A 15,077-nucleotide genomic window follows, 5' to 3' on the forward strand; every position below is an offset into this window, starting at 1 on the left:
ACAGAGCAGCAGCCTCTGCACTGGAGTCACCCAGGCCTGCAGGGCCAAGGATGTGCCCTTGACTGGGTTGCAAATGGGAGATTGCCAGGGCAATGGCAGGAGCCCAGGATGTGTCACACTGGTCACTCATCTGCTTTGACTGTGCTGGGATACAGCAGCATGTGGAGGCCTCTCTGGACCCCCTGGCATTACCTCTGCCCCTCACCTGCCCCAAGCACATGTGCATCAGGGCTTTAGGAGCTGTGGGGCCATGCCATAGTCTACCTGTGCCAGACATCAAGGCTCTAGATCAGGGCTGGCTGGCCAGAGATGAAAGCAGTCAGTCTCCCACACAGGGTCATGCAGTCCCTGCCAAACATCGCTGATTGCAGTTCCCCTCCCCATCTGCCTGGGAGAGCGTCTCACCACCCTCAGTGTGGCCTCACACCCAGATGAGGGTCATCTCTTTTCTGCAAAGCAGAAACAGCACAAAAGCATGCAGACGTGGGGGGCTGCTTGGGGACAAATGTAACTGTGGGGAGAGGTTTGTGTTCAGAGCGAGAGAATGGCTCACTGCCCCATCTCGGGGTAACAACCTGTGAGCATCCTTTAGGATCAAATGGGACCACCCCTGAAAGCCACTGGTCTCAAGTCATGGTGGTCAGGCAGGGTCCCTGTGGATGATGCAGGGGCTGAGGAGATGAAACAAGTGATATCCAGCAGTGCTCAGTGCTGCCCTGCATTAAGCAAACATAACAAGGCTCTGCACTGAATGTGCCTCTTGGTGACCCTACCCCGCCGTATCTGCCATTTAATCAGGGTCACCGTGACCGCTGTCTCACATCCAGGCGTCTGGCAGCCCAGCAGCACAGTGTGCCATTCTGCAAGCTTGAAGCAACACAGAGGACAGCTATGGGAAATCAGCATGCATGCACATTTGGGATCATATCAGAACACAGAACCAGTGCCACTGGTACTTACGGGGCGCTGTGCCATGGTGACATCTCCCTAACAAAAGCCCTGTATCTCAGGGTGAAACAGCAATTATCAGCTGTGCTGGAGGCAGAGTTTCTCCTCTTTAGCTCTACAAGGAAAAAGATTCCAATCCCACTTCTTGCACAGTTCATTCCCCCTCATTGTGAGCCCTGGAAGGTTTTGGCTTCCCAGATATTTCAGGATTGCTTTTAAAAGTTTTATACTGTTTTGCTGGATTCTCCCCTGACAGGGGGAACGGTTCAGTTGAAGTTAGAGGAAGTTATCTGAAGCAATCTTGAAATTTATAGCTCTTCCTTTACTAAGTAAGAAACGGTCAGGAAATTAAACAGGAAATTGCATCTGGAAGGAAAACTCAGACAAAAGTTGCGTTGTCAGAACAGGCTTAGGAGAGATTTGTTTTATTTTAACCGGTAAGGAGCCAAAATTAATAATCAGAAAAGGAAGGAGCCTTGTGCAAATTAAATCACGCATTAGAAAGGAAAAACACTTGGGGAGAAAAAAGATACCTTTGAGAAGAGAAGGTGTGGATATTCTATGCTAAATCAGAGATCAGGCTTAGCATTTTCAGCAAACAAACACTCGGAATTGCTGAAACACAACAGCCCCAGCTGAGAGCTTCATCTCAGCGTGGCAGCCTGGTTCTTGGCACTACCCTCACTACCCTCTCTCCTTATGGTCTTCTCTGTGTGAGAGAAGGGACAGCCACCAAGCACTGGGCATGATGCAGCTGAAGCAATCCTTCCAGCCACCCACTTCCAGCAAAAGCAACTGAGATGATGGGAAGGGAAAATGCGGCTGTGGGCACTGCTCAACCTCTACAGCACTTTTTAAGACTCCCAAGCAAATATTTGCTCCTAGATCACATATGTACATTGTTCTCAGAGTTAATTATAGGCTCCAGTAGGGAGATTGGGTAATCTGCCTTGTTTTTTACCATTACATTCCTCATCTTATCGTTGTTTGAGATGCAAGCTTAGTGAGTGCTGAGCCATGCTGGTATGTCAGGGCTGATGACCTGCAGCCTCTGCCTGGCTGATGACACCGAAGGTCTTCAGGTATACACTGTACCTCGTGGGGAGTGACTCGAGAAAGCTTTTCTCCAGGATCCTGCTCACTCACTGTCATGATTTCCTGAAATGATCTGTCCTCCCTGACTGCTCTTTAACTGTGTTTGGTCTAAGCTGCATGTGATTAATCTCCTGCTGATAAGTGGACCGTAACGCATGTGGGAGCTGTGCCAGCCCAGAACAGCTACATGGGCTGAGCAGATGTGGCTTCAAAGCTTTTCCCTCAGCGATCAAAAGTCCCTGCCACGGAGGGACCTAAAGGAGGCAGCTGTGGCCAAGGCTCACATGTCACCACCTCTCCACAGCCTTTTCAGGATGGTTTTGGGCACTCATGGCACAGTTAAAATATCTGTGGGTACAATGTGTGCTGTTACTGAAGTTTTGAGGAAATTCCCACCGCCAAGGCACCTCACTGGGGCTCAGCTGGAGGACTGCAGATTGGTTTTACCCAAAGGAAGAACTTGGAGCTTGATACACATTTCCGAGGGGGCATTATAACAAAGGGCAGCCCTCCTCCTAGAAATGCCACTGTCTGACCTGGCAGCATGTCCTGAAGGTGAGCGCTGTTCTCCTGCCATCTTGCCCTTTGCAGGAGGAGGCTGAATAGTTTTGCTGCAAGTAGCACCAGTGAGGTCATCCACTGTGTTATCTCCTGTCTCTGCAGGAAGGTATGACTGTACAGAAGGGCAGGCAGCACGAAACCATGGTCAGAACTGTGGCGTGGGACTTGGCAGGCTGGAGAGCTGCACCATAGGGTGGCCCTGGGAGGGAGGTGGCAGGTGGGTGGCCCTCCTGCTATGGGTAGTGTGGCTGAGAAAGTGTTCCTTCTAAAGAAAATACCTCTGTGCCTACATAGGAACCTCACCACAGAAAGCACAGCACTGCAATCTCTTCTTTGGCTTAGCAAGCTGGATCTTCTGCTCTCCCCTAAGTTTCCAGGCAGGGCCTGAGGTCTGTTTGCTGTCGTTGGTACTCAGAGCTCTCAGAAGCACCGAGGATGCCAAATATTTGTGAAAACCCAACAATTTCAGGGCAAAAACCACCAAGGGCAGACAGGGCAACTCTTGTGAGCTTTCCACCTCGCCAGCACCCAGCTCCAGGTGGGCTGTGCTCCTGCACCCGGGAGCAGCTGTGGAGCAGGCACTGGGGGCAGGGCAGGGCAGGGCTGCCGCCGGCGCTCAGGGCACTGACACACGTTCATTTCCAGCACAGCGCCGTGACTCATCCACCTGCGTGCGTCAGGGCTCTTCCCCCCTGAACATCACCTCAGAAAGGTCAACACTGGGGAAACCCGTCGCCATCACACCGGTGGGCCCGCCCTTACTCTTTATTTAATGAATAAATCATTTAAAAACTCTGAACATTTCTATGGCACTCTCTGTGCTCGCACATCCGCGAGCTGCCAGCGCCGAAGCCCGACGCCCGCAGTTCCCTCGGGCTCACTGGCTCCCGCAGCAAAATGGCCGCCGGCTCCACGCGCCCGCCGCACGGCGGGCGCCTCCCGCCCGGAACTACAGCTCCCAGCGGCCCCCGCGCCCCGCCCCGCGCGGCCTGTCGGGAATTGCAGTTCTCCCACCGCCCACCTTCGGGCTGTTTTTCTGCTGGGGGCCTCAGTAAACGCCAATCAGCGCTCGCCTCGGCGGGGCGGCTCACGGAGATGCCTGATAAAAGAAACAAAAAAGAAAAAGCCGTGTCAGAGCAGAACGCCGTTCCTTAACGCGCCCCTCGCTCCAGAGGTAGCGGTGCCTCCCGTTCCTCGCTGACTTGCCGCCAGCCGCCCCTTGTCGCAGCGGTGTCTCGTTCTACAACAGCCCGGCCTACGCGGACACCTCAGAGAGGTCCTTTGGGGGGAGGGGGAAGAGAGATCCGCTCTGTGATTCGCCGCCGCTCTGCAGGGAGGAGCCAATCCGCGCCAGCAACGGGCCGCGGGGGGGCGGGGCCTACCGCACGCGCGCAGGCGATTGGTGGCGGCGGGGCGCGGAGTGTGACGCGTATCCTTCCAGCTCAGCGCGTGAGGGGCTGAGGGGCAGGGGGAGGGGCCGCCGGGCAGTAACGGCCGCGCTCGCGCCGCAACAGCCGCATCGGAGCCGCGTTAACGGCCGCGCACCTCAGCGGCCGCTTCCCGCGCTTTCCCCGCGCTCCCTCCGGCGGGGAGGATGCGCCGCCTCTCCCCGGCCGCGGCAGGTAGACCGGGGAGACGATGAGGGAGCCGCCCCGCCGGCTCCTGGCCCTGGGCTCCTGCCTCTTCCTCTGCGCCCTGCTCTGGTGAGTCCCGGCCTGGCCTGAGCGCGGGGGGGCGGAGTAGGAGGAGAAGGGGCTCGGCGGGAAGGGCGGGCCGGCACGGCGCTGCCGGGAGCGAATGGGGCTGCGGGGTTCGGGGGCTGCGCCGTGCGTTCCGTGCCCTCCGGTATCGGATTCTTTCCCTTCGCACCGAACTCTGGCCGCGTTCTCCGGCAGGTCGCAGCGCCTCGTTCTTCACAGCGGTTTTCTGCGGCTGCTTTGAGTCGCGTTGTGCGAAAGTCAGAAGCTCCGTTCGCTTTTCGCATTAATCGTGTTTGAAACTGTTCTCCTCAGCCGTATCTCCTCCCAGCATCTCGTGTGCTTTGTTTCTGTGCAATACAATATTAGGACAGGATAGCCATCCGTAAGCTTTGTCCTGCTTTGAGCTGTGTGAGGTGAGCAGTGCTGGTCAGTCCCAGCAGTGTGCCTCCAGGTGCGGGCAGCCCGAATGGCAGCAACTGCTGGAGGTGTCTGATGGCCCAGGTTAAGTCTTCCTGCAGATCGTTTGAATAGTCTGACAAAGGGTAACGTTGAAGTGCTCTTGAAATTTGTGGCTGTCTCAGCTGAGCCTGGCTTGATGGCCGTGGGGAAACCCAGACACCTGTCTGTACCCAGCTGGTTGCAAAACCGCTGCTGACACTTGCATGAGTGGGTTGTCCAGCTCTTGGTTTGTGTCATCGCAATCCTGGTTTCAGGAGACAACTGTGAGTATGAAAAACAACCTGAAAGATCAGTTTCCTTGTTTGTGTTTAGCAAAGCTTTAAAAGAAACAAAAATCTCCTCCTGGCTGTGCTGATCTGACTGTGAACCTGGTTTGTCCTTCTCCAGGCAGCGTTTGGGCACTGCTGGAGGGTTTCATATCTTATCACAGAAGGTGCCTTCCTGTTTGGGTTCTTATTAGGGAAATATATTTTTGCTTCTCGCTGTTAATAAACTGTTTCTGCACTGAGATATGTTGTTAAAGGTGCTGTTCTCGTGTTAACAGTAGATAGAGTGATTCTTCTGTTGCTTTTAATCTGTTACAACGGAGAAAAAAATCAGACATCTATTTCGTATGGAAGATGCTTGGTCTGTACAGACAACTTTGCATTCCTCTTGTGTATGTTTAGGAGAAAAACTGCCCTGAGATTTTTTTCTTACTCTAACAAGCAGTTGTGACTGATCCCAGCTTGCACTGTGTGTCCCAAAGCTCTTGCTATTGAAGTTCAGATTGTGTTCAGCACACTCGCTCTTCTTATTAAGGAGCTGCTCAATTAATTCCGCTGCTGGTGAGGTTGCAACTCAAGTTCTCTGTTCTGTTGCACAAATGCTAATTCATGTGAGGTAGTTAAAGATTCTGTTTGCAGAATGACACTGCAGCTTTGTTTCAGTAGCCACGTCAGGTGCATAGTTGGAAAGTGTCAAAGTCTTCCAGTCCTGCATTGTAGCTGAGCTGTGTAATCACGATAAGTGCATTTTACTTTTTCCCAAATAGAAGATGGTCACCTTTATTCACATGAGCTATTACACAACTCTTAAAGTAGTCAGTGGAAGGCTTTGACTGTGTTACAGATCTTGAGTTCTTACAAGATGTTGAGTTCTTAAACCTAGTTGTCTTGAAATGTAACCTTGAAAGGATGTAAATGGTGGCAGGAGCAGGGCTCTTCTTACAGGTCAAAGTCATGGGCAGCAGGTGATCAAAGTGAAACAAAGCAGGAAAACATGGGACAAACAGGATTACTGTAGGAATGCTCTCGAGGCCACTTAAACTTTGTTTTTTTTTTTTTTCTGGATAGGTGCTTGCTTCCTTTATTTGGTGAAATTAATCTTGAAATAGTTTCTCCAGTGGAAAAATACCCGTTTGGATAAAGGTGGATGATAACAGTGATTTGACAGCTTTCCAGTCAGTTGAAAAAATGTGGCTGTGTATTAGGAAATATACAGAAACAAGAAGGTTGAGTTCAGGGACTCGTCAGCTGGTGCCTTTTCAATAAAGGCTGCATGGTGCTTGTTGGGAATGCAGGGTCACTGTTACAGTACTTAAGACTTCCTGAAGCAAACCGCATGGGGCAAACACAACTTTCAGGGAAGCCTGAGCCGGTGAGGCTGTAGCAGGGGGTTCAGAGGAGTGGAATAGCTGCAAGGTTTTAGATAAATATTTTCAATGGAAGTAGGGCTTGGAATATACAGCTCTAAAAATAATATTTCTGTGCAGGTTGCAGCTTGAACTATGTGACAAATAACTCCTGTTCTGAATTTGCCGTTTTTTTTTTTGTTTGTTTGGTTAACCCCTTTCTGTGGATGCTCATTATGTAAAAAACACTTTGAAAAGTGCAATGTTTCATAGCTGGGTGATGCAGAGGGAGCTGAATGCATGGAGGAGATACAGAGGCTCCCGGTTGGCGCTGTGTGAGACCGGCCGTGACAGCTGTTTGAGCAGGATCCTGGGCACATTGTTCTGACATCAGCTTTTGCCTGCCATCAGCATTTGTTTACCATGTTAGCTATGCATTTAATGAAGAAATCATGCGTGTGTTAATTTGTCTTTCTATGGTTCATTCTGTTCTGGAAAATGCTTTGACATCCGGCTCTGCTGAGCTTTTATGAACCCTTTAAGAATTCTCAGCTTTGCAAGTATGAATGAAAGGAAACTGGGAATAGAGTGCGTGCGTGCACCAGGGTTCTTCAGGGTTCTTCAGTTGTAGCTATGTGTGAGTGTGCTGCATCAGGGCAGGAAGGCTTGTAGCAAAGCAAGAGACCAGCAGCGCTGCGTGCTGTTGTGCTGGGAAGCCCTGGAGCGCTCTGGCTCTGGGAGCTGTCATGCAAAGTGTGTCTGAGCAGGTCAGGCTGGGCACGGCACGGCATGGCCAGGGCTAGTGCTGATACACGCCTGCATTTCAGTGTTACTTGGAGTTTCTCCCTGTGGCAGCTTAAATGTGAGGATTGAGGCAAATCTTAATGAAAGAGAGTGGTTTAGGTTTCCTGGTCTTTGGATTGTGTTTATAGCCCTGTACGTTTTCCAGGGAGTGCTTGTCGAATGCTTCTGCAATGCAAGAGCTGTAAAAGGCTGAGTTGTGCTGGCAGCCTGCTGCTGTTTGTTTTGCCTCCTCTGCCCTGTCCAGGCAGCAGTGAGGTTAGTTGGATTAGAGCTCACAGGAGCACAGGCTCTGCTAACAGGGCAGTTACTGGCCCCATTGTTGGCTTCTTGTGCTTAAACCTCCAGCTCACATCTGCTCGCAGGGTGCCGAGTGGCAGAGTTGGAGAATGAGATGGATTGAGGATAGCATGGATCTTGTACTCTAGAGTGCAGTGCATCTCTTATCACAGAAGTCCTCTGTGCTGTGAGGCTGGCAGCAGGCTGCCCTCGTGGTCTGGATGATGAGTGCTGCTGGGGTAACTCGTGTCGTGGTGCTCACAATTTCATGTGGGGATTCTCCCCTTGTGTGAACACGTACATCTCTCCCAAAAGACTAGTGCTGAAGGAAGCACAATGTGTATGTGTTTTGTGGCAGGAAGAAGAAAGCAGTTTGGACACTGTTCATATAATCTAAACTCCTGCTTCAGACTGCTTATTTCAGAATGAAGAGTGTATTGTTAGATACAGAGCGTCTTGTTTGGAAACGCTTTTGCCATAGGTGAAACTGGGATAATAGCTGCATTGGGCTCTTAAAGTCTGGGTTGAATGTGCCTGGCTCATCCTGTTCAGGTTGGAGGTGATGTGCACAGAGGGGCTCTGGTGTCTTAAATTAAAACTTGTCTCCATTATTTACCCTCATTGATTTTCAAAGAGTTTGGGAAATACTTTCATGCCACATCTTCTGAAAGCTTTGTCCTAGAAACTTCAAATTATGCTTGTATAACAAGCAAACAGCATGGCACGTGGTGTGCACCCTGTGATGTGCCTGGCTTCAGCACTTAGGCACACCAGAAGACGACGAGACTTTCTCTAACCCATTATTAGTTCTTTACTTTACCATTCTCACTGTTCTCTGCATTTTCTAGAATGCTTTTCTGCTTTTGTTCTCTTCAGCTTCCACAACTGAAGGGGAGGATGTACAGCTTCTTTTGCAGTTAGCACAGACAGGTGCTGGCTCCCCTCTGCCTCGGGAGGGCAGTGGTTCTGAGTACCAAAGCTCTCATCTCTTCTGGCTGAGAATGGTCACACACAGCTGTGAGCCCATCACAAAGTTTCTGTCAGTTCTTTGGGAAAATACTGAGCTGGTGGGATGGACGCGCTGATCCCCAGGCTTGTGCAGGGAACTTGCTCAGGGCAGTGAAAATGTTCATTTTAATGGCTTAAGCTGTTTTAGATTGAAATATCAGCAAGTGGTTCCAACTACTCGAAGTAGGTGTCCAAAGGAAACTTCTTGGCTTGGATGGATTTTGGAATGGTAATCAAGATACTGTTGAAGTCTATTAAAAATGCATTATGAAATGTCTGGGAGTTGGCTGATAGCTTTACAATGATCTAGGGCAAATTCCTGTTGTTAGATTTATGCAAGAATTCTGCTCCTTGGCACTGTGTTGCATTTACAATGAATTGAATGTGGGGAGTTGGTACAGACAGTTCTGAGTCTGTCACTGCTGTGTTGAGCCCACAGCAACAAGAAGGGAGGAAATCTTCAAAGAGATCTATGTTAAACTTTACTACAGACTCTAAAAGCCTTAAGGCCTAATGTAGTCTATAGCTATTTTACTGTCCTTCTGTAGTCTTCATGGTCACCATCAGATTTTAGGGGGTCTTTTCTCAAAACTCAAGTATGGAAGTGAATAAGTGGACAGTGCAGGGGAGTCCCTTAGGCCGTGATCTTGGTGCAGAGATGTGTTACCAGGGGTCACTTGGAGCTGCATGCTCTGTTCAGCACCCTTTGGGGTGGGACTCCTGCCTGCTGTCCCACCTGGTGCCCCACAGTAGGGTACCTGGGGACTTGCCAGAGGGAAAGGAGCAGCTATCCAAAACACATGGCCCAGCTGCAGTCCGCCTTTGCATGCTCATGCACTGAAGAAATGAGAAAGCAGTACTTTAAACTGCAAAAACTGACGTTTCATTCTTTGAAGCTAAGGAATTTGGCATTGTCAGAAGTATCTTTGTGTTGGGCTCCTCTTGTAAGTGAAGTAACTCTTGTGTTTTGTGTAGCGTTCCAGTTAAGGGACATTTGGGAGAGCACGTGCTAAAATCCTGTATTAACTGCAGAAGAACAACGTGGTTAGTAAAGGCTTTGCAAAAAGCTCTGCTTTCAGGTGGTTGTCAGCACATGAACCTGGGATGTGAGAACACTGTTAAGTTGGCGGATAGTGGTAAGAACAGTGGTGGTGTCAGTGCCCTTCTGGCAGCATCTGCTCATGGTCTGTGTCTGTAGGTGCATCTTCAGCTTTCTTCTGCCTTAAAGAACCATCAGAACTTCTAAAATATTCTTGCTAATGCATGCTGCTCTTCTGTGAGAATAAATAACTTCTAATAAATGGAATGTGTTTCTTTTTTTTTTTAATGAGCATGAAGGAATATCAGCAGCTCTGCATTGTGCTTATCGATGCTTATTTCCATTTCACACATGCAGAAGCAGTGCTGTATGCAGGGAGGCTGTGCTCAAGCAGCACATGCCTTGCCAGTGCCTTTCATCTGGCTGGCTGAAGCAGCGTTGCCATCCTGAAAGCCCAGTCTTCTTTTTCTGACCTTTCCTTCCTTCTGTGAGTCCTTTTAAATGCATTTCTGTCTTGTTGAACTCCTCTGATTGATAGATTGATCCCACTGCATAACTGGGAGAGGGCGAAGGTTCATTCTTCCTTTCCCTGTCCGTTCAGTGGTTGAGCAGCAGCCTGCTGCTGGCTGGGGTCTGCCTTTGAGAGTATGGAGAGTGAGACTTAGTCCTTTTTGCTTCTTAGCAGTAAGGCATGCAGAGACCTGCAGGGTTTGTGGAAAGTAAACCAATTCTTCATTCTGCATCCCTTCACAACTTATCTCCCTTTTTAGTTCATGAATCCAAAACTCTTACTGAGAAGGTGGGATCTGCAGCCATCAGATGGGCACCTCTCCCCCTTCTCCATCCTGCTCTGATCCAGATCCCTCCCCACGTCTCTTGCAGACAGCTGTTCTGAGCTGCTCCTGCAGATGTGCAGCAGGACACCTTTGTTCTAGCTGCTGGGTGCTGCTACTTCTGCACCTGTTGGTAACACAACCCTCTGAGAGGTGTGGGAAATGTCAGTAGAGAAATAGTTCCCTTTGCATTCAAGAGATTCCTGGTGATCAGCATGCTCGTGATAGCTTCTTGTTGTCTTCCCTTTGCTTAAAACTAACCGTCTGAGGTGTCAACTTTAAACTGTTGTACTGCTTCACTCCCTGCTGTCCAAAAATACATCTTGTTTGGGGACGATTTAAGAAAACTCTTGAGTCATTCAGAGGACAGATATGTTTGAACTGAGTTTTGTGCAAATGTCACTGTTCTTGTATGGAGTCTTTGGGTAGAAAAGCTTAGGCTTTCCTCTGGGAAGATCAGGTTGTAGAAGAACTCTTCCGTTTGGATTTTGCAAATTTGGGTCTGGTTTTGGTCAGCTGCAACTTGTGCAGTTTTTTTTCTTAGCAGTTGTTAACTCTCAGCTTGACACTCACGCTTGTTGGAGTGGTTATCAATGGCAACATCAGTATATAATAATAATATATCAGTATATAATGCATGCGGCTCCTGGGAGCCTGCTGAGCCTGCCTCTCTGGGGAGGGCTGGGATAGAGCTGAGGTCCTTCACGCACTATCTGTGCTGCCATGCCAAAGCCATCTGCACCTTTGAATTTGAGTGGGCTCTTTTTCAAAGGGCTGACAGCCATCAGCAGGCCTAAGCTAGTTTGTATTGCACTAAGTGCCCCCTGCCATTCCCATAGGGGTGAGCAGACCTCTGCTTCAACAGAGAGCACAGTGTGGGCCTGCCCTGCAAAGAGTTGAGATCTTTTTTTCCCTCCATGTTTGGGCTTGCAGCTTTTGCTTTTGCGCGTATCAAACTGAAAAGTTCGTGGCATATTAATAGAAATAGCTTTTAAATACATTAATGATAGCACTAGAAGTGTCGTGTTTAAATTCCTTTGTTCTTTGTGAGCTTTAATAGCATCTGCTATTTTGAGTCATGCTTAGCAAGAATGGAACTCTTGCAAGCTTCTTTATCCCTGCTGGGTCACGATGTGTTGGTTAGGTGTTGGCAGCTACCTGTGGTGTTTCTGCCCTTCGCTGGAACACCCCTTGTGCCTGAGACACTGCAGCTGATTGACTGACTGATGGGTGCTGTGTGGCATTAGGGCTCCTTGCTCACACGTGGGTGTTAGAACATTGCTCATGTGAGAAAGGAGAGGCCAGGTCCGTGCATACGGCTGCAGGAGCTGCTGTGCTCACTAAAGTGAGGAGAGATTCTGTTCTCGGTAAATTTGCACTTAGCTTTTCATATTCATTTTTTGGGGGAGACTTAAGGAAAGCTTGGCAGTGGTGCTGTGTTATGTGGCAAGAATTTTCTTATGGGCTGTATCACTTACCAGGCTAAGGAAGGCCATTGAATGAACACTAAAAAGACAGGGAGGTGTGAGGAGAAAGCATAGTACTAGTGATTCTGAAAGGTGCTCAGTCTGCCTTCCCACAGTAGGGCTGGTCTGACACGGCCTTGGCTTCTGTGCATTTGCTGAGCTAGATGGCAGCTGTCAGTCTGCCTGCTGTCTGTTGCAGCAGGGCCCGGGTGTTCCTGTGCGAGCATGCTTGTGCTGGAAGAATGCTCAGTCCCCTCCCTGGCTTAGAGGGCTCTTGGCAGACTTGCAGCATCACGTTTGAGGTGGGGATTAGACCAGGAAGGATTTTGGGAAGTAAGATGTTGGACACAGCTTACATCAGCGAGCTGTCAGACTGCATTCTTCTGAACGCTGCTCTCATGAGGTGTGTTTGGTTGTGTTTGAAGGCAGTGGATTGGTATGTGTATGAATGGCACTAAGTGTGTGCCTGCCTTCCGTGCTTGGTGCTTCTCATGGTGCCTGCAAATGCACAAGTAGCTATCAGTGCAGTTGTGAGAATGTACCTTGTGTTTAAAATGCTGATTCATAGACAGCTGTAACTTTGCTTTTCTACGGTAAGTGGCTTAATACTGCTGTGTGCAGTTTCCTAAAGATCTCCCTTCTCCCCCACCCTCCTTAGGATAAGCAAAATAGGAAATAACATTGATGTGTATGTGTAGCAAAGGGCTGCAGTGAGCTACCACATGTTCATTATAATTGTTCGTCTTTACCTTGTATTTTTATGAAGAAACAGGGAGTTGCTATAGCTGGAATGGGACTTCAGTGGTGCAGAAATTAAAAACATGAGGAGTCTCCCAAAGTAAGAGACTTGAAGTATCAACATAACTAATTTTTCTAAGTGAAAGCTAGGAAATCAGACGAAGAAAGGCCACCAAGTGTAATATTGACCTTAATACAAACAAGTAACTATGTGATGGGAATTGAATGAAACCCCAGTTCCTGTTCTGCTGCTCTGCTGGTGGTGAGGGGCCTGACTGAGAGCAATGACACCTGCCTACTGCTTCTTCTGGAAATGAAACAGTGGGCTTATATCAGCAACAGAAGCCTGCTTTGGTGTTTCATGCAGCCTGAAGATATAGTGCTCTGTACGGCTGTGTTTATGTAGGAGGAATCTATGCTGCGTCTGCTTTCCAATAAAGGTGATCTCCAAGCTGTTAGGACAGGTGGTAATTCAGATTCTAAACACTAGGCTTATGTGTAATGTAAGCAAATGCTGACCTGTTAATGTTGTTTCTGTTACAATTGCCTTAAGGCTGTGTTTAGCTTTCAAAGCTCATGTCAGGTCATTGCTGTATGCAGTGTTCTTGTGCTTAAAGATCTGCAGACTTGTCTCTTCTTTGTCTTTTGTTTTTGTATTCAGGGTATGCAGTGGTTTGTTGAGTGTGTGGGGTCCTGAGGAGCACCTGGCCATCATGTCAGTCACTTCACCAATGGTGACCCCTCCACCATTTGCTTTAATGCAGCAGGGGACTCTAGTGTTGGAGTACAGCTAAAACCACACACAGTGATAGATCCCCATAATATTTCTGTCCAGTTCCAAGTCTGCATGAAGACTTTTGGCCTTTGGGCCTCCAGGTGTAGATGAGTGCTGTATGGATGTTACCTGCAAAGTGGAGGGGCTGTGTGCAGTATGCAGCAAAAGATGCTGCTCTGTTGTGTGTGTTTGTGTAGTTGTTGGCTGCTTTACTACGGATCCTTTCTCATTTGCTACTCAGAAGTTAAGCTGTTTGAAACTGAAAATATAGTAAGTAAATAAAATGACTGTGCAAGTGTAGCTGAAGCTAGTGTCTGATTTTCCATGTCTGTTTTCATTAAATTTTGCATGGGCCTTTTTTCTCATAAGCTTATTGTTGCTAATCATCTTAAATGTACTTGATGCTGTTGACAGAAGAGAATTTTCTCAGGTATGACTCGTATTGGGAAGTAAGGAGCTCTCTTCTTAAATGTTGGCTTTAGCTTTTCCTTATTAATCACTTCTAAATCTTTCTTTACTGTATGGCTAATTCTTTCTATCTTGCAGTAACTTGCATTAGATTCTACTTTGTGATGTGGTGTCACCACAGTATCTGTTTTGCTGATACTTTTGTCTTTTGAAAGTAGTAAATATGGAGTGTGCTTGCAACTAATTTCTGCATGTTTAGTTCTCCAATAGTATTGGTACATACATTGGTAAACTGCACATGGATATTTTTATTTTTTAGACAACTCTTGGGAACGACAATGAAGAGATATGATGTTGAGGGAATACTAAAATATTTATTCATTTGAAATCAGGACTTTAACCTCCTTTTTTTTGTGTGTTCTTGAACAGGCTTCCTGTTTGGCACGTCTTTTGTAAAGACAGTCTTTTATCCACAGTGCAATATGCTTCAAGTGATGCTTGTGTCTTGGCAAACGATGGCGAAAATATCCAGGAAAAGGTATGTTGACTGGTTACTTAGTCTGACTTTTTATTTCAAGAAGTAAAATGATCCATATGCTTTGATTCATAACCATCTTGGCTGAAACGTTTGATAGTACTTGCTAAATTACTGAATCACCAAGGTTGGAAAAGACCTTCAAGATCATCCAGTCCAGCCATTCACCTGTAACCAGTAGTACAAATATACTGTATAGAACAAATGCACACACCTCCTCTGTGAGAGGGGATGATATCTGCCCAAGTTTTTCTTTTCCTTTTCTCTGTTGGTAGTACAGCTTGAGGGTTTGTGTGTCGGAAGGAAACAAACAGTAAAGATGGTAGTGGTGGCCCAGTGTTCTTTTATCTGCATCACGGCTGTGAGAAGTGGCCTTAGGGATGGTGTGTGGCTCTGTAGAGACCATGACAAGAGGTGATGACTTATTTAAGTTTAGACCAAGCATACTCATTGCATCTGTTTTGTGTTAGAAACCCTGTGTACAAATAACTGCTATCAGTGTGCCCTTGCAGCTCGGAAGGCAAATGGTATCCTGGGCTCCATCAAAAGAGGGGTGGCCAGCAGGGACAGGGAGGTGATTGTTCCCCTCTACTCTGCTCTTGTGAGGCCCCATCTGGAGTACTGTGTCCAAGTCTGGAGTCCCCAGTACAGAAAAGACAGGGAGCTGTCCAGAGGAGGGCCACAAAGATGATCAGGGGACTGGAGCACCTCCCCTATGAGGACAGGCTGAAGGAGCTGGGCTTGTTCAGCCTGGAGAAAAGAAGGCTGCGGGGTGACCTCACTGCAGCCTTTCAGTACCTAAAGGGAGCCTACAAACAGG

General features: G+C 48.2%; 1 protein-coding gene across 3 annotated transcripts in view; it reads left to right on the plus strand.

Annotated features, from left to right (window-relative positions):
• The first annotated feature begins 4,080 nt into the window (after positions 1-4,080).
• Positions 4,081-15,077, plus strand: part of SUCO (SUN domain containing ossification factor) — a 41,075-nt gene continuing 30,078 nt past the window's right edge. For all 3 annotated transcript variants that reach the window (XM_031595707.2, XM_031595708.2, XM_031595709.2), the window contains exons 1-2: positions 4,081-4,307; positions 14,152-14,260. In XM_031595707.2, the coding sequence (XP_031451567.2) occupies positions 4,243-4,307; positions 14,152-14,260 (174 nt within the window). In that variant the 5' untranslated portion in view covers positions 4,081-4,242. The remainder of the gene's footprint in view (positions 4,308-14,151; positions 14,261-15,077) is intronic.

Source organism: Phasianus colchicus, chromosome 9 (assembly GCF_987193195.1).
Source record: "Phasianus colchicus chromosome 9, bPhaCol1.hap1.1, whole genome shotgun sequence".
NCBI lineage: Eukaryota > Metazoa > Chordata > Aves > Galliformes > Phasianidae > Phasianus > Phasianus colchicus.